The sequence below is a fragment of the Diorhabda carinulata genome, chromosome 10, assembly GCF_026250575.1.
Source record: "Diorhabda carinulata isolate Delta chromosome 10, icDioCari1.1, whole genome shotgun sequence".
Taxonomy (NCBI): domain Eukaryota; kingdom Metazoa; phylum Arthropoda; class Insecta; order Coleoptera; family Chrysomelidae; genus Diorhabda; species Diorhabda carinulata.
The window spans coordinates 7,167,868-7,193,649 of NC_079469.1; the positions used below are offsets into that span (position 1 = coordinate 7,167,868).

At 32.5% G+C, this 25,782-nt stretch overlaps 2 protein-coding genes across 2 annotated transcripts; both read left to right on the forward strand.

Moving 5' to 3' along the window:
• Nucleotides 1–6,296: 6,296 nt before the first annotated feature.
• On the forward strand, nt 6,297–14,882 carry LOC130898906 (uncharacterized). The gene is made up of 5 exons (XM_057808503.1): nt 6,297–6,587; nt 7,270–7,524; nt 9,709–9,888; nt 12,162–12,251; nt 14,749–14,882. The coding sequence occupies exons 1-5, from the start codon at nt 6,297–6,299 to the stop codon at nt 14,818–14,820; spliced, it is 888 nt and encodes a 295-aa protein (XP_057664486.1). The 3' UTR covers nt 14,821–14,882.
• Nucleotides 14,883–22,594: 7,712 nt separating this feature from the next.
• On the forward strand, nt 22,595–25,381 carry LOC130898483 (uncharacterized). The gene is made up of 3 exons (XM_057807824.1): nt 22,595–22,884; nt 23,172–23,374; nt 24,968–25,381. The coding sequence occupies exons 1-3, from the start codon at nt 22,662–22,664 to the stop codon at nt 25,331–25,333; spliced, it is 792 nt and encodes a 263-aa protein (XP_057663807.1). The 5' UTR covers nt 22,595–22,661; the 3' UTR covers nt 25,334–25,381.
• The last annotated feature ends 401 nt before the right edge of the window (nt 25,382–25,782 follow it).

Sequence of the window (25,782 nt, forward strand, 5' to 3'; positions counted from 1 at the left end):
GGCTGAATGTCACATGGACACAATAATTTTTCTCTATTATCAGATTATAACGTTTGTAATCAGTTTTCTATCACTGTAATTCAATTATATAAAGTTAATATTGCAATAAATTGGTTTGAATACGAGTTCTCATCGTTTCTATAAAATACCATCCATATCATCAAAGAAAAATTGAAGAAAACTACTGATAATCCTCAAAGAACCCGCTCAATGCTCATGGAAATTGGGTTTTGGTCCATTTTTCTGAAACTTCACACAGTGATAGTTTGAAGCGAGCTGATTAAGAGTCTCAATATGCACGAAACCTCAAAATCTCCCTAACCAAATATACCTTTGCAGTGTCCGAAGGTACCTTGGGAGGAAGGATACTAAAATCTATAACCTCCTCTAACCATAAGAGGAGGGGTTGGCACAATGATGTTTAAAACAAGCTGCTGCATTTTGTTGATGAGCTATGACCATATATGTGGTTATATCAAGTTCAGTCCATAATTCTGGCAGATTATAAAAAGACGGCTTAAGAGTCTATGTAGTTTTCCAAACAAACTGGCTATTAGATTATTATCATCAGCTTTATCTTAAACTTCATTGAATATTTCAGTGTAGAAATTAAGGAGAAATGGAGATAGAACGTTCCATATTTTATGCAATATCCATGTTTGATTTTGGGAATGACTTTTGGTGTATCCTAAGTATCTTACACCCGAACATGTACTTATGGTTTTTTTTTCTATTGTGGAAGATTGTAGCACACACCGTTATATTATTTGTTACATCAAAATGATTTAAAAAATATACACTATTGTTGAGAATTTAAGATGCTGATGTGTGAGTACATTTATTTGGAGTCCGCATCCGTGATCCATATCTTGCGGTCGACAGAGGGTTAGATTATAGTGTGGTATTTCACATTTTCTATCACAAATATATTGATATATAATATAATTATAAGTGAATTATTTTCAAATTAAAGCAATATATAATTCCAAAATAGGATTCATTTTTCCCACACCACAACAGTTTAGAAACTACTACTTTGTTATGAATTTCTATTCGGATAGTATGCTCCACTGGTTGTGTTTGTTATAATATTTGCATAAAGATTGTTTCTCTTCCATTTTTATGATGTGAGACGCTTCACGTTACAATTCGTACTATACAAAACTTTCTTCGTATCGTTGTTAGATACCATTCATCCTTGACAAACGCTATAAAATTAATTACCGCACAAGCTTCCAAGTTCATCTTACAACTACGAGGGAAAAATGATAATAAAGAACTGATTTATATTGAAATAATTTATGTAGTCTATAATTTTCCATTATTTAACGTAAAACAAAATGGAATTGGTATTAACCTCATAACTCGGAGGCACTAGCATTGACACAAAAAGCTATAAATGATATAAGAATAACTCAACGAGTTCTGCCAATGCGGTAATGAATGTGTTAGCAGGTGCATTATCTTCATGAAAGACTATTTTCTTATTAGCCTTTGGAGCCAGTTCTGCTTTCTCAGTCCATTGTTTCGATTTTTCTTTTGTTTCGGATGTAAAGTCATGGACACCATGGAAGGGAAAATCTTCGCGACACTGTTTTTGTTCTATTGTGAGCAAAGGCGGAACCCATCTCGCGCACAGCTTTCTCGAATCTAAATTTGCAGTTAATATGCGCACTTTTTGAAATGCCTTCTATGGCTGCTAGTCTATGCACGTTCAGTCGATGATCATCAAGTACCGCTTTGTGGATTTTCTTCAACAGTCTCGCCTAAACTCTGCTACCCAATATTTCACTGTTGATAACGAAGAGGCAGTCTCGTCTAGAGTAGAATTTAGTTCAGCTTTTATATTGGTTGGAATAAAGCCTTTCAAATAAAAGTATTGTATGACACAACGATGACCAATATTTTCCATGTTTGCAAATACACTGAAAACATTGCTGTCAAACATATACTAGACAACGCCAATGTGGCGTCTTCAAACTTCAAATATATATTGCACAGATTGTGTAGTGCAGTGGTAATTTTCAAGCAACTATCCCCATCTCTAGGTCAGGCCAGGTACTTCTGGAACCATCATCGTATGAGTATCTCTTTTTCACAGTGTTGAAATGTGTTCTTTTTTGTGAACCCAACATCAAATATCTCAAAATCTTGTCTCTGTTAATTTTTATTCCAGAATGATCTAAAAAGCTAGTTCCTAAATAACCTAATTACAATATCTTGTTGCTCTGTATTGGAAATAATTTAGAATTGAATAAGAAGTTTTTCCAGCTTAAATATTTTGCACGAAATGATTGATATTTAGAAAATATTCCACTATTTCTAGTGTCAAATGAATGTTTAAATTTCTTTGTAACTCATTTATTCCACTGTCTTTTATCATCTTCTACATTTTCGGAAGCTTTTTCTATTTTTTCTATTTTCGCTTCTACTTCCCTCATTTGATGTATTCGTTGCTGTTTTTTGTTTATATTTTCTATTGTAGATTCCGATTTTCTACTTTTTTAAGTTCTTCTTTAATTAATTTCCACTGCTATTCTTCTTAATTACTTCAATTTCACTGCATGCATTTTAGTCTCGGTTCATACAAGGATGACATTTAAGACACAATGAAACTAACAGACATCTTGGAGAATGATTTCATTCACTTATGCACTTTACTATGCAGCCGTTCAAGACTGACCTTCAAATCATGGTAGATTATAGAGCGCACCTCTTCTTTTGACAACTTCTCGTTTTTAGCAGCAACTCCACTGCATTCAAAGATTACTATTTGATAATGGAGGTATTACAAAAAAATAGTGTTGCTAGCTAGCTACTTTAGTTTTTAGATATATAAAAATATATCACTTCCATATTTATATTATTCAGTCACAGGAGTATTAACTTTTTGTTCAATAATTTGCTCTACATATATTATATGATCTTCTCCCCATATTCTTCCAAAATGTCGGTTCAACCTTTTAAATGGAGTGTTCTTAAATTTGTCATACCTATTGGTTGTTCCTGCTTTCATTCCATTCGAATAGTTTTGGTTTTATTTATGTTAATTTCGGTTTTCGAATTTCTCCATTCTGTGGACCAGACGTTCTAAAACTTTCGAGTTTTGCTCTGAAAAATCTCTAATTCTTGCTTTTGACACTTTTTCGTAGAATACTTTTTCCCTAACTTATTTATTTTTTGAACGTTAATTCATTTTCTGTTTATGTCATTTGAATTAAATTTCATTCAATTTAAATCGAAGCATCATTTCAATATTTCAATATTTATGATAAAAAAAAGGAACAAAATATTTTTAAAAACTGTAAAGCAGGTAGTCATCAATAATATTATCAGTCACCATGACAAGAAGATAGAAAATCAGCTGGAAAAAGGTCACAACATTAACTATTGTAAGCTTAAGAGGCTTAGGAATATGCTTTTGTTTGCAGCTTGTTGGCAAGGGTAACTCTCAAAATACCAACTGTTAATTCGTGAGGATTTCCCTCTGCCCATAAATGTAATTATGGTAATAAATAAAACCGTCTCATGTGAAACAAGCTTAATCAATAAACATTTAAAAATCCTCTATAGACTCGAGAAGTGTGTATGAGTGCTAACCAACTAAATTTTTCTACATGTACTCGTAAGTAACGCGATGTTCGACAGTATGCATTTCAGTTGGAAATGTTTGATGATGTTCTAATATCTCCTGTAAATATTTTCAATGAATAATCACAATTTATGATAACTTTCTTCATAATGTCTCTTTATGGCGAACGGTTTCTTTGACATGTACAACGATCTAAAAATCTACATATCTCCTAAACCATGAATTTTATCGAGTTAAACAAAGAGTACCTTTTTCGAATTCGATTGAAGAAGTTAGTTTTGATATCGTAAGATTGTACAGGTTGTCCCTGTAAAAGTAATGGATTGTTAATTATTGGCATCCGCCCCCTTAGTGTAGAATTATTTATTCCATCAAAAATTCATGATGTTCGAACGTAGAATTTAGGAAACATACTTGAATATAAGTTCTGATTCCGCAGCTTCAAATGCCTATTCCTCAGAAATCAGAGGACCTATGACAAAGTTTTTTCTATGTCTCAGCATTATTGCCTCCGAATTTTTTCTATCAGGTCCCAGAACATCCGTATAGTTTCTTCACTGATTTTCAGATACAAAAGTCTGTAACTTCGTCAAAATTTAGTCGTACAAAATCAGTTCCTTTTTAGTTAGTTGTAGAGTATTGGTGTAAGGACCATATGAAATGTACGTTTGATATAAAAAATATATTTAGGTATAGTTTGACAGTTATGCAAGGATCAATCAATATTTCATAAATACGCACTCATACCAAATTAAGAAATGAAAACTAATGTTTACTCCCCGTATAAAATTCAATAAATATCTAACAAACCGTCAGTCCAAGTGGACTCTCATCTCCACTGTTTACCAATCAACTCGTAAACATCAATGTATTTCTATTGGCGAAGCTGTATGTACACAATTTCTTCGAAATATCCATGGCAGACATTGGCATCGCTTGGCGAGATTAATTTAATTCATAAATTTCTTTAAATAAATAGAAATATGGGCGTTCTTTAGACCATGGGCGAATGAAGACAATGAAATTGCACATTGTAGTGCAAATAAAGACAGGTGTGAATTTAATAATAAAGATTTAGATATTCAAATACAGCAAGTTATTTTAAATATATTCGAATGTTAAAAAAAGGAAAATATGCAGCAATCTGATAATGCAATCATAATAAGAATTGCTGGATTAACTAGAGTTAATACATTTTTCATTTATCAGTTGTTAAAGCTACTCAAGATTTCATATGTAGGACAATTTATAGTTTATATAAGGAGAACAGGGCTGCTACATTAGAAGTAATACAGAAGGTAACAAATGATCCAGAATACAATTATAACACTTTAGAAACATTGCGTCCAGTTTATTTATCTAGATTAAACATGGTTTGACAGTCACTATGTAGTCAATTTCGGTGGGGTTGACAATAGTAAAAATTGCTGTTGGAACGGGCCGAGTTTTAAAGGGAAACGCATTATAATAGTAGACGCTGGTAGCAAAGACGGTTCCGTGCCTAATGCTTTATAAATATCTGCTCAAAAAACTAAAAACTGTGCAGCTGATTATCATGCAGATATGACAGCAGAATTATTTGAAAAGTGGTTTAATGTCAGCGATCAAAGCAGTGATTACTGTTGTTAAAGGTCCAAAGCTAGAGACAATTTATTATATTGACAAACTGTACAAAGAACAGGATCATACTCTTCTCAGACTACCTCTTTACTATTGCATATTTAACCCTATAGAGTTGATATGAGCAAACGTAAAATCAGAATTACGAATACGTAGTCAGTCTCCAGAGCTGATTGAAGAGGTTGTAGAACTCGTAAAGAAAGTTGTATGTGGTATCACCCTCTTTATAACCCATCATAATTCAATCAATTGATGACTCTAGTTCAGACAATTCTGACTACCATGATTATTTATAAGATACTTTGGAATCGAAATGTTTTTCATTGTTTTATTATATTTGCAAAGAATTTATTTTCTTTTATGGTTTTTGCTTTGAAATTTCGGATGGATGGGGTACAAAAAGGGCTCAGTTCACGACTGGTACCCTATTTAAACCAAACTCCCTTACAGGCAGGTACATTTTCTCGTCTATTTACGTTTTATAATTTAATATTCAGTTGTAGCAAGTTAACGAGGTATAATAATGATTTTTTCTACGTTCCAAGTAGGACTACAATTAAGTGCATCTATCTAAATAACGGCGTATAATGTCCTCCAATTTATAATGATGCGATTGCCTTTCGACGAATACTTTTTCTCATAAGATATACATATTTTATAGTATTTCTAAAAATAATAAATATATAAAATGAGGTATCTACGTCTATGGTAGATCGAACAAAATTATCGGCAAGGGTTTTTATATAAGTTTTTATAATCTGCAATTGATATTAGAAGAACTATAACCATGCAACTTCCAAGAGATTTTACATTATCATAGTGAAGCTATTCATTTGATTATTTGCAAATCATATAAAAAATGCTCAAAACATAATAATCTGAATTATAGCTCTATCGAAAAATATAATCGTATTGTAATTTATTTGATGTTTGGACAAGTAATTCAGAAATCGCCCTCGTATTCAACAAAGTATCGTTACACTGACCCTATAATTGATACATGATGAAAGTCTAGCAGTGGGATCTATATATAACCACGATTTACTAACAAATACTTTTACTTTTGTACATAATATCACGAAAAATGAAAAATACCGTTACAAAATACGTTCTATTGACTCTAGTGCCCTGTGTGTTTGGTTTTCCTCGTCCAGTTTCTCAACCGACTTATTCAACTAATCCTTATTTAAGTGCGCAAGTGTTACCGCAAGTGCAGTACAACAAACAACCGGAAGCAACGGGGTATGTACCGCAGTATTTGAGACAACCAACCAATCGCCCCGTATACGATTCAAAAGCGCGAGAAGGGCTGCAGAATTACGCAACGCAGGATCAGCAGACCCACGTCAATGCTGGGAGTAATGTAGATCGACAGGTTAGATATTTTATCGGGTAAACATTCGTCTTTGTTTGTAATTAATGAGATGTTTTAAATTGTGATTTGTCAGAATAGAATTTGATTAAAGCGTTCCAATCATTAGTGTAAAAAAAATTAAGTTAATCGAAAATAATTCGATAATCCATGATGAGCTCTATTTTCGTGATTCCAGATAATCAATTGTAAATCACACTAGTAGGTACCTCAGCAGATATAAACAATTTAATGAACTGGCATTTCTCTAGTCTTTTTACCAATTTCAATGTGAGACTCAAGGTCTGTTAAACGTATCTTGGGTTTTCTCTAACTCGAGAATATTTCAGCTCTAGATGAAATTGTTTGTGAAATTAATTTGACTTTAGCACGTTATACTTTTTCTGAAGTTTAATTACTTATTCTAGCTGAATAATTGATTTTTGCTGTTCTTCAAGCTTCTTTTTCAATTACTTTGGTTACTTACCTTTTAAAAATAGTGAGTTCTTTACTATAAATCACTATATTCACTCAGTGCTTTAAGTATGAACCTTCTTCAAAATAAAAATAAAATATAACTGTGTTTAAAATGTATGGTTATCGTTATAAGATAGTAGTAAAAAGAAATGTGATGATATCGAAACAGATAACGACGTTAAAGTTGAAATTTCAACCATAGTAAATATTGGGAATGGTTATTTTTTAGGTACAAAGTCCTCTCCAATTATACGATAATTTGAAACCATTATTGATTTCTCAAGCCCGAGAATCATCTCCTTCTGCAACATATCAGAAGAAATATGTGACGCAGCCACAAACATATCAAACTGAACAATATCAGACGCAGCCACAGCAATATGTAGTTGAAAAGCCAACGCAAGTCAGATACGTACAAAGACCAGTGACTGTACCACGAAGACAACAACAAGATCAGGGTCTTCAAGAAGAAGAAGATTATGATGTAAGTAAAAAAAGAATTTTGCAGTTTTTTCATATAGTCACATAACTTGATAATATTAATTCGATAACTAAATAATAATAAATCAATACCGTTTTTGACCATTCTCTTTAGAACATAATTTGAACGAACTAGAACATTAAAATTAACAAAATTAGAAATACTACTAACTTACGCTACAGGACGTACTGTTTTGTTACCAAAATATACAAGAAACTTTTCTACGCATTCTGAGAGAGTCGGGAAAAATTTGATTGATGGACCGAGCTCATCACAAAATGATGTTGGTTTTGAAGGTATGACAAATGAATCAAAATAATTTTTCCAATATAAGGTGGATGATGTTGTAAGAGATATGAATATTTCCAAACAAATTTCAGAATTGTTGCAGCAAGACTGAAAGAAAAACCATTTTTCCACGAGAACGGTATAACTTTTTGTTCAGATGTGAAAACTTTTGATAAAGATGGACTTGGAATAATACGAACCAAACAATTAGCGTTTATTCATTGATGGCTCAAAACTAGGCCTGAAATGCAATCTATTACATATCAAAAGTAGATACTCCGTAGTATCTGTTGCCCACAGTAGAAAGAAAGAAGAATATTGGAAAAGTTCGCCAGTTCTGAACAAAATTAAATACAATGAATAAGTTGGCAAATCTGTGTCGATTGGCGAACAATCAGTCTTCTCGGCTAACAAAGTGGTTTCTCCGTTTTATATGTCCTTAGGAGAGCTAAGCAAGAGTATTGGGTAAGAAAAAACTGGCACTTGAAGATAAATATGAAGGCTGGAAAGAAAAATATGGTCCAGAATTCTTAAGTAGCTCGTGACAAAATCCATCATTATAAAACTGGGCATAGTAGAACAGTTTGTAAAGTCACTAAATAAATTTCATCAACTGACTATGGAAAATATTAAAGTTGGTAATTTGATGACCGCCAAATTCGATAGATACTCAATTTAGAAATTCTATGCCTGAGTTAGAACTAAAAGCTTCACCAGCTTTCGTCTCTGTGATGTAGAATCTTTTCGGAAATGAAAAATCTGATAATAATATTGAACTTGTAGAAGGTCTGCTATAATTCAAAAATATTAAGTGCAATATGAGATAAGACTACACTACCTCCATAGTCATCTGGGCAAGTTTAAGCCAAATTTGAATTATATGAACTAAGAGCAGGGAGAGTGTTAAAAAACAACAGACGAATTCAATTAGTAACAATATTAATATTAAAGGTGCACTTTGTCTGACATGCATAAATGGCATCGAAAAATAGTTATTACTACATAAGTAGAAAAGTAAAAATCGGAATGAGTGCGATTTGACCTGGGACCTCCCGCTTAAAGTTCTACGCACTCGAAAATGTATCTAAAGTTTATACTTTACGTACGGTAGGAGAAAGAAAAATTTTAGTTGTGCGTAAAAAAACGTATTATTAAGGTCTCGCTAGAGTTCGAGGGTCAAATGCGATAGGTCACTGGTTCAAGTCGCACTCATTCCGATTATTATTTTTGTACTTATGTAGTAATAATTATTTCTGTGCCATTTATGTATGTTACATAAAGTGAACCTTTAATATTAATATTGTTACTAATTTAATTTATCTGTTATTTCAATTTATCGACAAAAAGCTACTTCACACTTAAGGATTTCCACAATTTTTCTTGAGAGCAAAAAAGAATGAGTTATCTACATTCAAGTGTTTACAGAATGTGATAATACGATCGTGGGTCGGTATATTTTCCATTAGGAACTTTATGGGGAAAACTTAACGTGAGGATGATTTTTTGACCACATTTCACTGGACTAACGGTGAAAAAATGGAACCAATATGGGTTTCAATGTGATATATGAGAGCAATAAAAGAAAATTGAGCTCATTTTATAATTAAGTGCTTATCAAGATAATCTAATTCCAATGTGCTCAATATTTTTGAAAGAATTATGTATATTATTTTGAGAAAAAAAAATAAAAACAACATATATCTGCGGTAGTTCTATTATTGGTATCTCCCGCCTAAAAACAAATACCCACACTTTTTATCTGTTATCCTGTTTCTATAAAAAAGCTCTGTTGTTACTGCGTATACAATAACAATGAAAAGCAAAAATCTAAAATCGTATGCCGCTAATTACGTTCTTTTGTAAGTTTTTTCTTTAAACTTTTGTCTACCTCGATTCCAGCCGAATCCCTCGTACCAATTTGGATTTGACGTGAAGGACGAACTGAACACCAACTATCAGAACAGAAAGGAACAAAGAGAGGGCAACAAAATTACAGGAAGTTATTCAGTAGTCGACTCAGATGGGTTCATTCGGACTGTTTCATACACGGCTGATCCGAAAGAAGGTTTCAAAGCGGAGGTAACACTTTTTGGATTGATTACTTTGCTTTTTGTATTCGCTTTGTTTCTTTGTTGTTTTTTTGTTTGTTCGAGTTGAGAGTATCTGTTCTATACAATCGACATATTCTTTAAACGTACAGTGTATTTTACAGTACATTACAGGAAGAAAATATATTTGAGATAAATTGCCATTCGGGTCTTGTGAGAACCATAAATATACTGTAAAGAATCAATTCTTGTGCTTTTCTGTACGCACACGGGTTTTTAAAATAATCTAATTCTTACTGTAGTGTTTTATATTATGAGATTAGTTGAGTTAGGTTAAGTACTGAATCGTTTCATCCAAAAAGTCAATTTATATTAACTCAAAATAGTGATAATGTACTAAGATTGTTTGATATTCATAACATTTCGATTTCTTTTACTAAAAGTATAAAAGTATAATGTGATATGATATGAAAACTGCTGAATGAAGAATGTTAATAAAAACAAGTCGACAACTACTTCATCTTTAGACAACCGTGACAAATTTGAATCCATTTCCGGATTCGTGTTTGCCAATTCCGATTTCAACATGGATTTTAAACTTGAAGTTTTGTTTGAAAAAAGTGCCAAGTAAGTTCACCTAATAATGGAGTGAAGTTAAATAAAGATTTTTGTAAGTAGTATGAATGATTCAATCTCGAAGTAGAGATACAAGGATACCGAACGTAAGGCTGAAAGAACGGCACCGCGTTACTTCTCAGTACTTCTCAAAAAGTACTAGTTTAAATACTTTCGCGGGAAGTTTTGTTGCTATTGGCACAGTATTAATACTAATAATATATTCTTACATTGAAGAGCCAGGCTAGCCAGTCAGTATTTATGAAATGATAATGCCCTCCGTTCTCACAAACAGATGAGAGTTTACAAAATTGAGAATTGTGATCCTAGAACATGTTATTTCAAACTTATATCGAAACTAGTTAACTCAATCAATTGCTGAGGTGGCGTAATAGATATTCTTGATTTCAATTTGGCACTTAACACTTCCATATCATTGTAAACTACGTCGTTATACCAGGTTAGACGGTTTTGTTCTCTTCCGTTGTTTATGAGGGGATTGTTGCATTGACAAATGATTGAAACACCTTAGTGATTTGCATCGTACTGTACTTTCGATATCGACTTTCGATTTCGATAGAAACGACCTGTAAAACGATCCAACGTGTTTCTGAATTATCATGCCACATATTGCTTTTGAAACGCGAGATGTTGAAAGTTAAAAGCTCAGATCTGCCTCACAAATTTAGAAAAATGCGGCTTCCAGTTGTTCCTGAAAATAAAGAATATGCTGAAACTTTGTAATACCAAGTCAGCGAAAGAGGTTACGGAAACCAATATTGGCATAAGCACATTGTTAGCCAAGGGCAGCATTTTGAGACAAATTATTCCAAAGTTTATGTTACCTTTTTATCTACCGTTTTCAATAAAATTATAAAAGCGAACTCGGAACTTGACATAACTCATTGGATGCGGAGACGATTATTCCATCACCCCCTGTCATTTCGACAGGTTCTCATTCTCGTAGATGTCGTAGTTTCGCGCGTAGACACTTTCTTCTCTAGAGATTCTGGAAATCTTTTTGTTGAGAGTTAGTTTTGTTGGCTATACAGCATTGTCTTCTTGGGTGTCCAGACATATTTTTGTATGTGTGTGTGTGTGATTTCGCTGCCTCGGTTAATCCCTTTCCAACCTTCTTTGGCAGAAAGGATCTAATCCGAGTAGTCCTTCACTTCTTAAACAGCTGTCCCCGATCTATAAGTCAGTGCGGAGTCGGGGGGGTTTCCTCCTGTGGGTTGATTCGAAAAACCAAGGATCTTGTAAGAAAAAGTTTTTTTGCTCTTTATATTTATTTTCCTTTTTGTTTTTTTTTGGTGTGTGGTTTTGTGTTTTTCATATTTCTTACTAACCTTACTCAACCTATCGATCCAGTTGTTTTATCGCCATCCTCCTATAATCCTTTCTGGTGTACCTGATGAGTTCCAAAAATTACTCGTTACGCTGTGTTGCCAGCTCCTCGAATAGCTTTTTTGTCCTATCGTCCATGATGTCCAATACTTTTTCTAGTCTTGTTTCTGTGTATAATTCCTGTTTCTTATTGTCCAGTGGACATAGAGAGGTTTTTTTAACGTATGTTTCGTTATATATAATATTTGAATTATGCGTGAAACACTCTCTTAAGGATTGTATGTGACGTGGTGGAGATAGTTGTCAACCAATAACGCTGTTATCTCTAATTATATGTTGCAGGTGTCTCGACAGCCAACGGATATAGTAGTGAAAGTACCCAAACCACTACCACAGTTTCAAACACCAAAACAAAGAGTACAATATGTTCAGGTAAGTGGAAGGTATCATAGGTCACTTGAACAATCAAAGGTGTTCGTTAGTCCTGGACTAAAAAAATAAATTGACAGTTTTAGATATACAGTATGGGTTTCTATTTTGAAAAGTCAGTATATTGTTAAATCGAACAATATAAACGAAATATAATCCAATATTTGTCAGTTAGTTTTTTTATGTTGATATCTTCATAATTTTAATTTGAACAATATCTTAGTTTTTTTTCTTCTTGTATAATATTTAAAGATGTGCAGCATATATATCAGTTTTCGTACATGTCATTAATTCAGTATTTTCATTGGTGAATGCTTGATATGGATGATTATTTCTTGTAGATTTATTTTAAATTGTTTTTGTTTTCATCATATCAACTTTCTGATTACTTCGAGAATAAATTTTCGTTTTGTAAGTTTTTCTGGAAACGGAATTCTTATTAAAACGAAAAAGAATTTGAAAAAAAAAACGAATCTGGGTAGAACAAGTTTGAATCCAATTAAAATCATTAGGTCCTATTCAAATTCCATTAAAAACTTTCAATGACAGACAGATTAAATCCGCTAGTTTTGATTTCTTTTTTTTTTCTCATTATCGAAAGTTTGTCGATGTAGAAACAATTAAATGAATACAATTATTGTTTCAGACTTCCCGAAATGGGATTAACAGCTGTTTACATTGTGTTTTCCGGTTTTTTTCTAATTCACTTTACCATCTCTTTTCCTGTGTGTCTGGTCTGTCTTTGTTTTCCGATTACATACGACAATTCCAATTAAGTATTTAGCTACAACGCAGAACATTGTAGAAACTAATTTCAACTAGCTTTGTTAAAGTGATAGATTATTTTGTAATTGGGATGGAGACTGCTGTTCTGATTGTTAAGTGAAACCAGCAACAGAGGAGAATATTGTAAATAATTACACCAGGCAACACTAAAAAATAGTAAATGTAAAATTTAGAAATTTATTTTTACATTAATAGATTATTGTATAAACACTATTTATCGAAGAAAAATAGTAAACCAAAACCTATTCACGTATAGAGCACGTAATCAGGGTTAACAGGACCGCACTTCGCACTTAAGAAATAATTTGCAGTTAGTGCCAACACCGAATACAGAAACCAAAACATATTATGTGAATTGGAACATTAAAATAAAAACTATTTTATCATTCCACATCGAAGGACATTGAGCTTTCAGTCTTGTCAGGATTCCTCATTTTGGTTTCAACCTTTTCTTGGACATATTGAATACAGTTTTTCCACTTATCAACTGTAATTCTTTAATAGCTTCATGAAAAATATTGTTAACGTGAGAAATGTTGAATGTTTTATTTCGGTAGAAAAGATACCCAACAACCTTGTCAGCATTTCATTTTTATAAATAATCACAATATTGGCTAGTTGGTGAAGCTTTTCAGTTCTCCTCTTAGGCGAATTATGTCAATAACTTCTACGTCTACGTGTCAGAAATATTTAATAAAATTATGCAACAGGCAAATATAAACCATCTCACAGCAGTAAGATAATACGATTCCTGTATTTCACCGGATTTAACCACTTCGCGTTTCTTTCAGGATGTTCACGTGCTGATCACGCTCTGATCCTTGTTTTGGTTTCTAGATGAATAGATTTTAGGAGCGTGTTTTATGTTTGTGCAAATTTGGTATATTAGTAATTACATTTTAGAATATCAAGCGTTATAGTGTAGCTCATATGCTATAATTTCACTACTAATTTTGAATCAATTGGGCAAAAAATTCATTCGGAGAGGCTTTCTCGGAAGAAAAGCAATTTCCCGATAAGAAAACGACTTAGGCTTAAAATTATACAATTATATTGGGTAATTGAGGAAAATCACATCTATACATCAAGAATATGTTATTGGTATAGGTCAATACTTATACCTATTTGGACATATGGAATTCAGCTGTGGGATACAGTGTCTACATCAAATGAGATGTAGAACATGATAATAAATGGTCTATAGTATGTGTCCAAGTACTCTCGGTTAGAAAAAGAATTGAAGTGACCAGTGAAAAGTATAATAAGACATCAACCTCACACCAATCAGTCTAATGACAGAACTTATTATCCAACGTACACTCAAAAGATTTAGGCATATTGGAGAGTAGTGAAAATACTGAAAGCAAATAATGAGTAGGTCATATTTTTAATAATTAACAATAAGAAGTAAGAACTAAGGGTAAGAGATATTAATAGAGTGAGATTTAAAACGCATTCCAGTGTTTCGATTCTCTAAGGCTTGAATTTGCATTGTTCAACAACCCCATGGAATTAGGATGAGTTAGGTGCCCTATGACCTTGAAATGGAAATTTATGATCTTCAGTCTCTTGTATCAGGAATAAAGAAATTTCTCTCCTTGTTTTTATCTGAAATATTATAAAAACGGATAAATTATTATCGTAAAGCACTATGTACATAATTATATGATGATGTATAAAGCTTTAGAGGGTTAATTAGTTATATATTTTTTAGGAGACAGCACCTCAAAGAAATCCAGCTCCAGACCATAGACAGCCAGCCAATATAATTTACCAATATCAGTAATTTTTTTAACAATTATGTAGTTCAAAAATTGTTATTTTGTTAGAAGACTGTGGTTTATTTGAATAATAAATGTTTTTTATGAATTTTAGTTTTATTTATTCATAATTGCGAAAAATCACAAAAAAGTTACTAAAACGAAAATTAGAAGAATGTTGAGTGTAAAAAAGAAGTTTATTATGAAATAGTCTTTATTAAAAAAGAGGAATAAAGAAATATCATCGAGAATTTTTTTATTTCTCTCTAAATCAAAAGCCATTACGTCTAATCATCCCACTCTTAGAGCAACTAATAATTGTAATAAATTGAGAAAGGAAACAAAGAGAAGTTATTGAGCTATGGTGGTTTTTCTGCTACATTCTATTGTTAAAAAAATTTTATAAACCTACCTGAGCAACCATATACAATTGAATCCCTTACTCTTTGATTAACTAAAATTTCCACAAAATCTTATAATTGTATGATATAATAATAATTATTATATCAATTTTGAAAGTAATGAAATCTTTAATAGTTTGATATCATCACAAAATTATGTTATCTTTAGGTTTAGATGTTATATCACTTTTGAAAATAATTTACTCAAATATAACCTGGAAATTCAATAGAGAAACTATAAATCTTCCTTATAATAATAAAAATTATCAACAAATATTCTGAGTAACAATTGGTTTTTCAATATTTCTTTTCAATTTCTCCTACATATATTATATCTGTTTTACTCTGTAAACTATTTAAAAAAAAATTAAATAAATCATATAATTTCATCCCCCTCCCATATGATCAAATTAATAGTTCACTATTTTAATTCAGTAGCATCGATCGTTTTATAAAACTTACTATTGAAAGAGATCATGCTAAATAATCATTAACTTTTATTGACAAGAAATTCATTAGAAACAAAGACAATGAGATTTCAAAAGATTGGTATAATATATAAAACAGAACAGCGGGCCTTATAGGCTTGAAGTCTCTCTGCTTCTCTCCAACTTCTTTTGGTGACAACTGCATTGCGTCAGTTCTCTAGCTTCTGAAAGTCTTCCTTACATGCATATAGCAACTTCCTACGTGAACGCCCTCTTCTTCTTTTTTCGCGTTCTCCACTTGTTAAAGCTGTTTTTATCCACACGCTTTCTTCCATTCTGGTTTTATGCGCCAACTAACCATATAACCTACATTTGTTCTTCTTTTACATTCATATTGTTCCACTCGTATCCCTCTAAAAAATTTTCTTGACACTTTGTTTTCCTCTTTCTTATTCGTAACCCATCATTCACTACTATATACTACCTTAGGTTGTATAACTGTCCTGTAAATTCTTCACAACCGTTGAGATATCTTTGGACCTTAATAGATTTCCTATAGCTCCAATTATTTCATTCCCTCTTGTCGGATTATTTAATTTCGTCTCCTTTATTTGTCACCGTCAAAAGTATTTAAACTCTTGTACTCTATCGAACTTGAACTTCTTGTTTTGCACTGTTGTGATTTTTGAATGGTTGTCACTTGAAAAGTCGTTACCCATTTGCACATACTTGGTCTTTATGTCCATTGGCATGTAGTCCAAGGTTGATGTGTACTAATTATAGATCAAAAGCCGTGATTTGAATTTTTATAACTAGATAACCGTTAAAGTTCAAGGTTCGTAAGATATTCCATATTGAATATTGAAAATTACTAGCTGGTCAAATAGATGATAAATCAATGGGAAAAAATTGACACATTAGATTTCCTTGTGACATCAGGACATATACTTTAATAAAAAGTACAATAAATAGCCATGAATTTGGATCCTGGTGGGTCCATTTCTAGTTTTCAACTGTCCTGATGAAATATTTCGTCTTGTTCGTCACATACTAAATCCCAAACCTTTTTATAAGCTTATAATTTGAGTCTGTAACCTTAAACCCCTGACAGGAGACTGTTCCTAAGGAAGTGGTGTTCGGCCTCAGTTAAAGTATATTAAAACTGGTACTCAGATGACGTAACCAGTTATGTTAACGAACGACATTAAAAATTAATAAAAGAGGCAGAAAAGCTGGAAATACCTTATGAATTAAATAAAAATAGAAATTAAATAATCTAAAACTATTCCCGGACAAGATTATCCAAATATTTATTGCTAAGAATAATAAAAAAATATCAGCAAAAAATAAATTTATTGAAAAAATAATAAATTCCCATTAACTCCGTATCCAAAAGAGCAAAACGAACAAAAGCAACATTTTAAACCAACTCAAACTTGTCTATATTTTAAAGATAAGGCTGGGACTTATCTGTGGAAATCCGAGATGGTTGCAGCTTTCAACTGGATTCCCAAATGTTAGAGTTGAAGTTGAGTTTGTACTCTGGTGATTGTTGTGGAAACTCCCAACCTGGCAGCTGTAGAACTGCTGTTTTGTTCTATATGTTTATAAGCTCTACGTCATCTGCATATGCCAGGACTTGCCTTTTGCTATTATGAATTATTCCTTGGGATCGTAATCCAATATCCCTGTGAATCACCGCTGGTAGGAAATTAAACAGCCCCGTTGATAACGTGGCATTGTTTTAATTTTTTGTCTTTGTTTCGATTTATTCCAAGAAGCTTCCTGCTATAGCTTTTGTTCACTGTCATTTTCACCAATTGTATTAATTTCTTAGGTTTCTCAAGTTTTGCTAGAGCTTGGCGATAAATAATAGCTTCAAATTCAGTCCTTTCCCCGTTATATCAAAATTAATTCATTCAAACACATGAAAAATAAAGTTTTTAAAGTATTTTATAAAATATTTCACGAAAAGTACAAACTTTTTTATTGAAACTCATATCTTTTGAAATAAAATCCATCTAATATATCTAACAGCGACTTTGCCAAGTTGCTATTCATCTAGTGATTCATAAGTTACCTATTTATACATCTTCACCATTAAAAAATCAGTTATACAGAGTGAGTTCCATTTGAAATAAAAAAGTTTAGATATTAATTTCCCCGAAAAAGGAAAGATGTGATAACAATGTAAATACCACCTTAATACCGGCCGTATCCCAAGATAATCACGCACAAAAGTTATAAAAATCGTACAAGCCGCCTCCGAGTAATTGAGGCGTTTCATACATGAAACTCACTCTGTATAATGTAAAAACGAAACCTCACAATCCGATCTGCCGTTACTGAAATTGAAGATAAAATACCAACTCATAAATTGACTTATGAAGTTTAAGAGACTCCTCGTTGAAATGGTGATAAAATATACATTGGTCAGTCTAAGATGTCACTCACTTATTGGATTGTATATCACAAAAGTGGAAGCAAATTATACCTTCTTGAAACCAATTTCTATGAATGTCAATTTTATATATATTCTGCCAAAGTTTTAACAACCTTAGTGTAATATATGCATATCTTTCATATTTTGAAAAAACAAATTCTATAAAAATAACAGCGATATAACCTATAAAAACTCAACGTCTTTTCTAATGACCTAAAGTAAATTTCAAATTAACAGATTCGAATTCAAAAAACAGTTTAATAGCTACCAAAATAAAAAACTCCATTTTTATGTCTTATTATCATTTCGAAAAAACTACAAATAGTATTAGAATTAGTAACAGAAATCCCAGCTTCTGTATGTGAAGCTTGTCAACCTTGCATTTAATAAAAATCTCGAGTAAACTCACGAAATTTCACCGAATAAAACAAAATGGAAGATACTTAAAAGTTGGAATGGTGAATGAGTTAGAATCAGTCACAAACCTTTAACGTATATTTCGCCTCATATTTCTGTCAGCGCAACATGTTTTCGTTGTTGGCTACATAACAAACCGGGGAATTCCATACAACGTATTCCATAAAATAAGTCTTCAAGTACAGTTGTTGTTGATGGTAACGATGCCAAAATGAAATCCATGCTCTCTCTATTAGAACGTTAACTGTCTACAACTGTAAACTTATATTAATTCAAGTGAACATTGTTTTTATGAAGACTATAATAATTGATCTTTAACAAACATCTAATTAACTATTAAAATGAAGTTTAGAATTAGAATTAGCATCGTCAATAAGCAAAAATACGAATTCTCACTGTATGCAAATTATGTTAGAAAGAAAACTGTATCAGGATTTAACCACATAAACTAGTACTATATTATATACGAAGAGCACCGACCCTATAAAAGAAATAATAACGCTCTTCGAAAGTAGTGGAATTTGTTAATTTCAAAGGAGACAGTTCATTATATTGACATGTGTTTTCTTTTTTGAGATTCACAACTTTGAGTTAGCGACATTGCTTTAGTTCACAGCCCATTCAATAGCTAATAGTTGCTTTTTGTTCAGTTTGGCTTAGCATTTCATTATGAATTAGTTCGGCCAATTTAGACAATCCAGGTGACAGGTCACAAAAATGAGTTTTTCGCGATTGTCATCAAAACGGTTAGTTTTATTATGAAAATATTTCAGAAAAAAATGGCAGATCATCAACTTATCTACAAAAAAAGTATCCATACCTTTTTTCCTACGAGCCACCGTTTCTGAGATACAACGATTCAAAAAGTAGTAATCGTCGAATCCACGCCACCTATGAGGTAGTGTAGCGCGTTTTTTATAACTTGGTTTCCCCAATATTGCAAAATAATGGAAATTAGCAGAGATTAAAGAGGTAAAAGCAATTTAAATTAAGAAGAAGATGTGAAATGAAATCGTCCGACTCGTAACTTTCAAATTCTTCTTCTTTTTCTTCTCTCTTTTCTTATTCTTCTTCTTCATCTTCATCTTTATTCTGAGTGCATGTAAGTTGCGTCAATAGCGATGTATCACATGTAGTTGGAATAAAACGGATCCTCCACTTTGGTGATTGTATATTAGAGCAAGACCGGCTTTTATTTTAACATAAATTACAACTCTATGTACTTGTGCATATAGTTTTGTTGAAAATCGCGAAAAACTCATTTTTTTACCTTTGACTTTGTATAAATTTTTTCTCATACACTGAAAAGATAGAGAATTTTAACATTTTATTGCGAATTATACTTTTAACAATTTCAGCTTGGAGGGAATGTATGTAGCTTCACTTTTATTTTTTGGTCTAATTTGACCGGTCTAAATAGACTCAGACCCGAACGTTTGTAAATAGTTGAAATTTTTATCGAATCAATAGTTCGTCAAAATTATTGTGGACTTTTATGGGTGCGTCTGATTCGAATAACTATGAATGGTGTTGGACATCCAATCTTATTGATAATATGCATCCCATGAGATGCTGAATAGCGCACACTAAAGAAGCTCTAGATATGCATTGAAGAAAATGAAAATCAATAAATTTGTTACCATTCTTAGCAATTAAGCTTATGTCCTTCCACTTTTAGTAATATTAGCTGAAGAGGTTTCAAGATTCAAATTAAATATAAACGACCATCATTTGCGCCGCCAATTCGGTGAACGGTCTGAAGCACTAATTGCTTTTGAATTTTAAATGGAAATTTTGTTCTCTAATCACGTTTTTTCATTTGGAACAACAAATTCATTTAAAAGCACTATTACCTCCACAGAAAAAGACTATATGAACTGCTGAAGTCATTAATTCATATCTTATTCAGGATGTTACTGTCAGTGGTAAGAAGTAGTAGGAAGTAATTAGAAATTTTTTGGTACCTCAATTATTTGGTGCTAATTTTGTTGACAAGTGGTTCCAACCGGACGGAGCCACTCAAAGATGTATTGATAAAAGAATAATTTTACGTAATGGCTCAATTAATTGGCCACTGAAAGCTCCTGATTTAACCTCAATAGATTGTTTGTAGTTATTTTCTACATCGATGAAATAGAAACAGCTGACAACCTGAAAACATTAGAAGAGAGTTATTTGTTATATATGGCTGTATATGTTGCGAAAAGTTAGTGAAAATCGATGTTTTAGATTGCACCTTCACACAACCTCAGTGCTATAAAATTCTCTTCTGTTTAAAATTCATTCCATTGATTTTGAAATGTTTTATTATGATTTGAACTGTAAAAATGTACTCACTCCTAATCTACATATCCTACTTGGTAAACTTCGTAAAAAATTAAATTATGAGAATTCTAATACACGCTTATAATCATTCATTTTTTTTATAGAATTCATCAATGGATTTGAGTAGATAATATTGGATTTCAAAATGAAAACAAAATATTATTTGGTATTATCCAAATACGCGACACTGGCTAACACACCAACTAATTATTATCATGTTAAAGTTTTTTAACAGATGATAGATTAAAATGACGTTTGTGTACACTACACGCGCTTGTATCATATTTGTTCATAATTTCGGTAAAAGTAAATAAAAATAGAATACACAAAATGGTTGTTTGAATGCGTTGCATTGACAAAAATGTGCTTGCGTTTCATATGTTAATAGTTTCTCCAAATTAAAATTTGAAACTTGAATGAATAATTTGATCCAGAATTCGAAATTCTGAGCAAAAGTGATTTGCAAAAACTGAGGATTTCTTAGCAATAAATTGATCACAATGTTAGAGACTTTGTCTATGTACGGCTATTCTAACAATTTTGTATGATCTAGAGAAAGGTGGTTCGCTCTCATGGCAAATGTTACTTATGGGGATCATTTCACGAATATATTTCCCTGGAGGGTGCTTCTTGCTAGTTGTGGTGAAGTAAACTTGTTCCTTGGAAACAGAAATAAATTTTTCACGTTCAGAACTAAGCATCTTATTAAAATGACAGTGATCCATGTGTGCAACTTTATGTGTAGCACGTGCCTTCGATTATGTAACAATATAAACAAAAGGTTTAACTATCCTTAGTTCAAACATTGCTTATTAATTAGGAATTGGTTCGTATGATTTCGAATTGTATCATAACTTCTAATAAAATTGAATCAAATACTGGGAATCGGATCATTCACACATTAAAATTTTTTTATGAATCCGGCGTAAAAAATTTATTACTACAGACTTTTACCGTAATTATGGTGAGCAGCACCCGTGAGAAATTTATGTTTACCTCTTTTTTTATCATATTCGATGATATATTCTTGATGTAGAAACTGTCCTTTTGTTCTTAAACAGTAACTTGTGGTTTTGAAACTGGTTTTCACGTGGAAAGCGCTTTTTAGTGTGACGGTAAATATTCCATAATTCAATTTTTCGTATGACACACACATAGGCGGATCATAGGAAAACAAAAGGAATGTTTTTCTCTTAAAGTTACATAGAAAAAGCATGAAAATGCTTTCATTGGCTTTTTAAAAAAATTAAAACAAATTTCTCTATGTGAAAGATGTATCAAAGAAATGCTACTTTCAAATATGTGTTTATGGTTTATCTTTGTAAAGCACACTTGGAGTTACATCGTCACTACTTGTACAAAGAAAAATATTACACGCTTTTCGATGCTCATAAAACATCCACTAGCCCCATTTACTTGGTTGCGAGGGCTCGTTGAGGTTTTGTCGGAAAATGAAGCGGAAGATGATAAGTTGTACACAGCTCAACGTGAACACATCCGTTCGGAGAGAGCTCTGAGTGTTAACGTAAATGCATACATCGCAAGCGCAAAAACTGACACTAGCCTGGAACAGTCACAAACCAAATCAGACAGTCTGTTTAGACGCGTTTTCAGATTTTTGTCGAGGCTTGGCAAGCATGCAAACCTTGCATTATAGTGGAGGTGTAATCAGTCGATGAGAGGCAGAAGCAAATAGCCTGAAAGTGGCATTAGAAGTAGATCGCAATTGTATGACTTTCATAGATCAAAATCTACGTATATTGTAATTCTATGAATACTTCCATATGTAAAACATCACTCACGTCATATTGACATAATGTAATGTTTAGATACATTCAAAATTCTCAGTGAAGATGAAAATTCTTTCAAACCAAATACCATTTAAAATTCTCAGTATTATCAAAAATCATATAATATCTTACAGAAATTACGCATTGATAAAACGACGAACAAAAGAAACCAACAGTAAATTTTCCCAGTACATCATTTTGAGAGCTAATAAAGATGATTTTCCAGCTATACTGAAAGTCATGCATGAGACCTTCTACAACCAGGAACCCACATGTTTCTCTATTGGTATGTTATTATTTGGTAAAGAATCTATATTTCTTTTTTGTAACTCTAACAACTAAACAAAACTATCAAACCGAAAAGTCACTTATTTTTGTAGATTTACAAGTGATATTTAAATCACTTTTCCTATCAATTCATTATTTGGTCTCTTCTCAACACCAATTGTCATTCTCAAATGAGGCTGATTTGATCAATTTCTCATTATCATTTTTGGAAACTCTGTTTTTATGTTGAGTACTCATAGGATATCTATTCTCTTGTACAGTTAAAAAAACCAAATCAATGTATAGGTCTGAAACATAATTCCATAATGGACGAAACTGCACTGCAAAAAATGTCCGAGGGAATAACTGTCGTTGCCAGATGTAAAAACAACGGTTGTGTAGTAGGAGCCGCAATTAATGAATCGACAAACCCTTGGGATCCAGATTTGAAAGAAAAATTGGCTTGTAGCGTTCAATGTCCAAAAATGAAACACTATCTTCTTTTTCAGGTGAGTTTTTTACACATTATGGTAATAAAATAACCATGATAAATCTATATCAAAACATTGTTAGTTTGTAATCCAACATTGAGCAAGCTCTTTTAGTCCTGGTTTTACTTCATTATTCGGCAGTGCCAGGAGTTTATACACTCCAACTCGACGTTTTACTTGAATTTCGGTTAATTCGTGCCGCGCCAATCAAATTTTGCAGATTTAAAATAGCGATGTGTTGTATGTTTAAAAGGACCATGGGAGTCCGATAATCAGCGACTGCTGGTATTGAGTTGTTCACCTTTTAACCCACGAAAGTAGATGATCTCAGCACTAACGATCTTCAAGCCTCAAATTTCCATTATTGAAACGGTTAAACCAATACTGTGTCGCTTGCTCATAAATTAGGTTGACATTCAAACTTACATATTAGACCAGGCAAACTCGACCAAAAGTTCCGTCCGCTGGAACAGATCTTGAATCCTTAAGAAATATTCATTAATCAAAATTGACATCAAAATACTGTCATAAATAATTTCACACTGAGATCATAATCTTGTTCGCTGTTTGTTTGTTACTATCATTCATTTCGCATTCTTCATCACTGTCTAGCTCGTGACCTATGCATTCTCGCAGTTGGTACCCATACCAACAGTATATTCTTACCGACGTCGAGTATAAACAATTTAAAGCGGCAGCGAGGTGCCGGTTACGGGTGACGATAGTGCATGGTCATTTTGTATGTTTTGTAATTTTGCCCTTTGGGGCTTGCTTTTCACCCTAAGGGGCCACCCGGGCCCTCGGCGAGATTTTCGAGTGTTGGATTCAGAACGAGTGCCTTCGAAAACGATTTCCTCTGTTCCTTTTATATTTTTGATCCTTGATGAAAAATTATGCACTTATAGATGCATTTTATTCATCACAAATGCAATTTCTATTCGTGCTATCCAGAACCGTTGTCTCAAATTGCTTTTATTTTTTTTTTCTGAAGACAATGCAATTTTATGTTTAAATGAAATGAAATGAACTAAAGTTCGAATTGATATCTTTTGCACTTTGTTTGCCACATTCAACCCTCTCGGATTGTTTTCTGTTACCAGACTAAAAAAATGGCTCAGTGGTCTAACAAAAAAGAGTTAATGTCGGCAGTTAATGGCTATTTTGAGCACCTTGACGATTCCTATTATAAAAAGGAATCGAACTTATTGAACATCTCTGGGAAAAGTGAATGGAGCGCTAAAAGGAGATTACGTTGGATCATTTCCAAAATTTTTGTGTTTCATTTGTTGGCCAGGACCGCTGGGATCCACGCTAATCATCTCTGCATCTTCCCAATTCTAGCCTATGTACACTTAACTGCTTCAGTATAAGGAAAATTGTGATCAAATTTATTAATTATGGACTGAAATTTTATTGTCTTTGGTTAGATTTGCAGCTTCTCTTGCAAATAAACCGGTAGGTCTGGTTCTTAGACCTTTTTATATGTGATAAATGGTCTTGATTTCAGATCTCTTCCAATTAATAAAAAATATACTTCTGAATAGAAATTGTTTTCGATAATTCGACATAATTCCATTCGTTATCGTTTTGATAAAATAAAATATGTTTTAGGCTCATGTTCAGCGATCTCCTAAACTCTGGGACTGTTTTCACGTTCAAAAAATCTTTGAAATAAGTAATATTTTCGCCAAAGGAGAAATGAAGGATCCTCAGCTCATGACAAAATTGATACAAGAATCTAGATCTTTGGCAGCAGACTGTGGATATAAAGTTGTTAGAGTCAATGCTAGTACCCCAACAATTGCTAGCATTTGCGAAAGTCTTAACATGAAATTAGCAGCAGAAATACCTTTCTGTTCGTATTTAGGAAAAAATTTAGAACCAATTTTCAATCCTCCACATCCATTTGAATCCGTAAAAATATATGTGGATGAAAGTCCACAGAAACATTTGATACAAACTAAAAGGAAGAAATAGTATTATCAAAACTATTAATAATAAAAGTGTTTTACTCAATTTTTAAAACCTTATATTTCATTTTTCAACCTTGACCCTGTATTATAAACAATTCTGTGGAGAGTGTATCGAGCAAAGTGTATAATAAGCTAGCGGTTTATCGAAATTACTGCTCTAGAGTTAGAGCTGAAAACCAGTAAAGCTGTATTTTACCCCGAGCAAGAACTTTCCTAAACACGTTGAATCATTTTGACATTCCAAAATGTCTCTCGGACCTAACCAAAACCCAACATTCAAGACAAATAACGAAAGTTAGTTTAGTTTCATGTTAATTGGTTTCCTCCATGCCGGTTCATATTTCAACATGGCAACTAGTTTACTTGAAAAAAGTTTTTGTTTGTGGACTACGAGGTCCAATCTCATAGTAATAATAAACTTAATTTCGACAGGATTTTTATATGCGTTCGGTT

Bases quoted from the DNA above. Each gene is read 5' to 3' on its own strand.
- LOC130898906 (XM_057808503.1), top strand. From the start codon at position 6,297: ATGAAAAATACCGTTACAAAATACGTTCTATTGACTCTAGTGCCCTGT. The intron at 7,525-9,708 runs GTAAGTAAAAAA...CCTCGATTCCAG, and splicing joins AAGAAGAAGAAGATTATGAT to CCGAATCCCTCGTACCAATT. The intron at 9,889-12,161 runs GTAACACTTTTT...TATATGTTGCAG, and splicing joins AAGAAGGTTTCAAAGCGGAG to GTGTCTCGACAGCCAACGGA.
- LOC130898483 (XM_057807824.1), top strand. From the start codon at position 22,662: ATGAAAATTCTTTCAAACCAAATACCATTTAAAATTCTCAGTATTATC. The intron at 22,885-23,171 runs GTATGTTATTAT...ATCAATGTATAG, and splicing joins ACCCACATGTTTCTCTATTG to GTCTGAAACATAATTCCATA. The intron at 23,375-24,967 runs GTGAGTTTTTTA...AATATGTTTTAG, and splicing joins AACACTATCTTCTTTTTCAG to GCTCATGTTCAGCGATCTCC.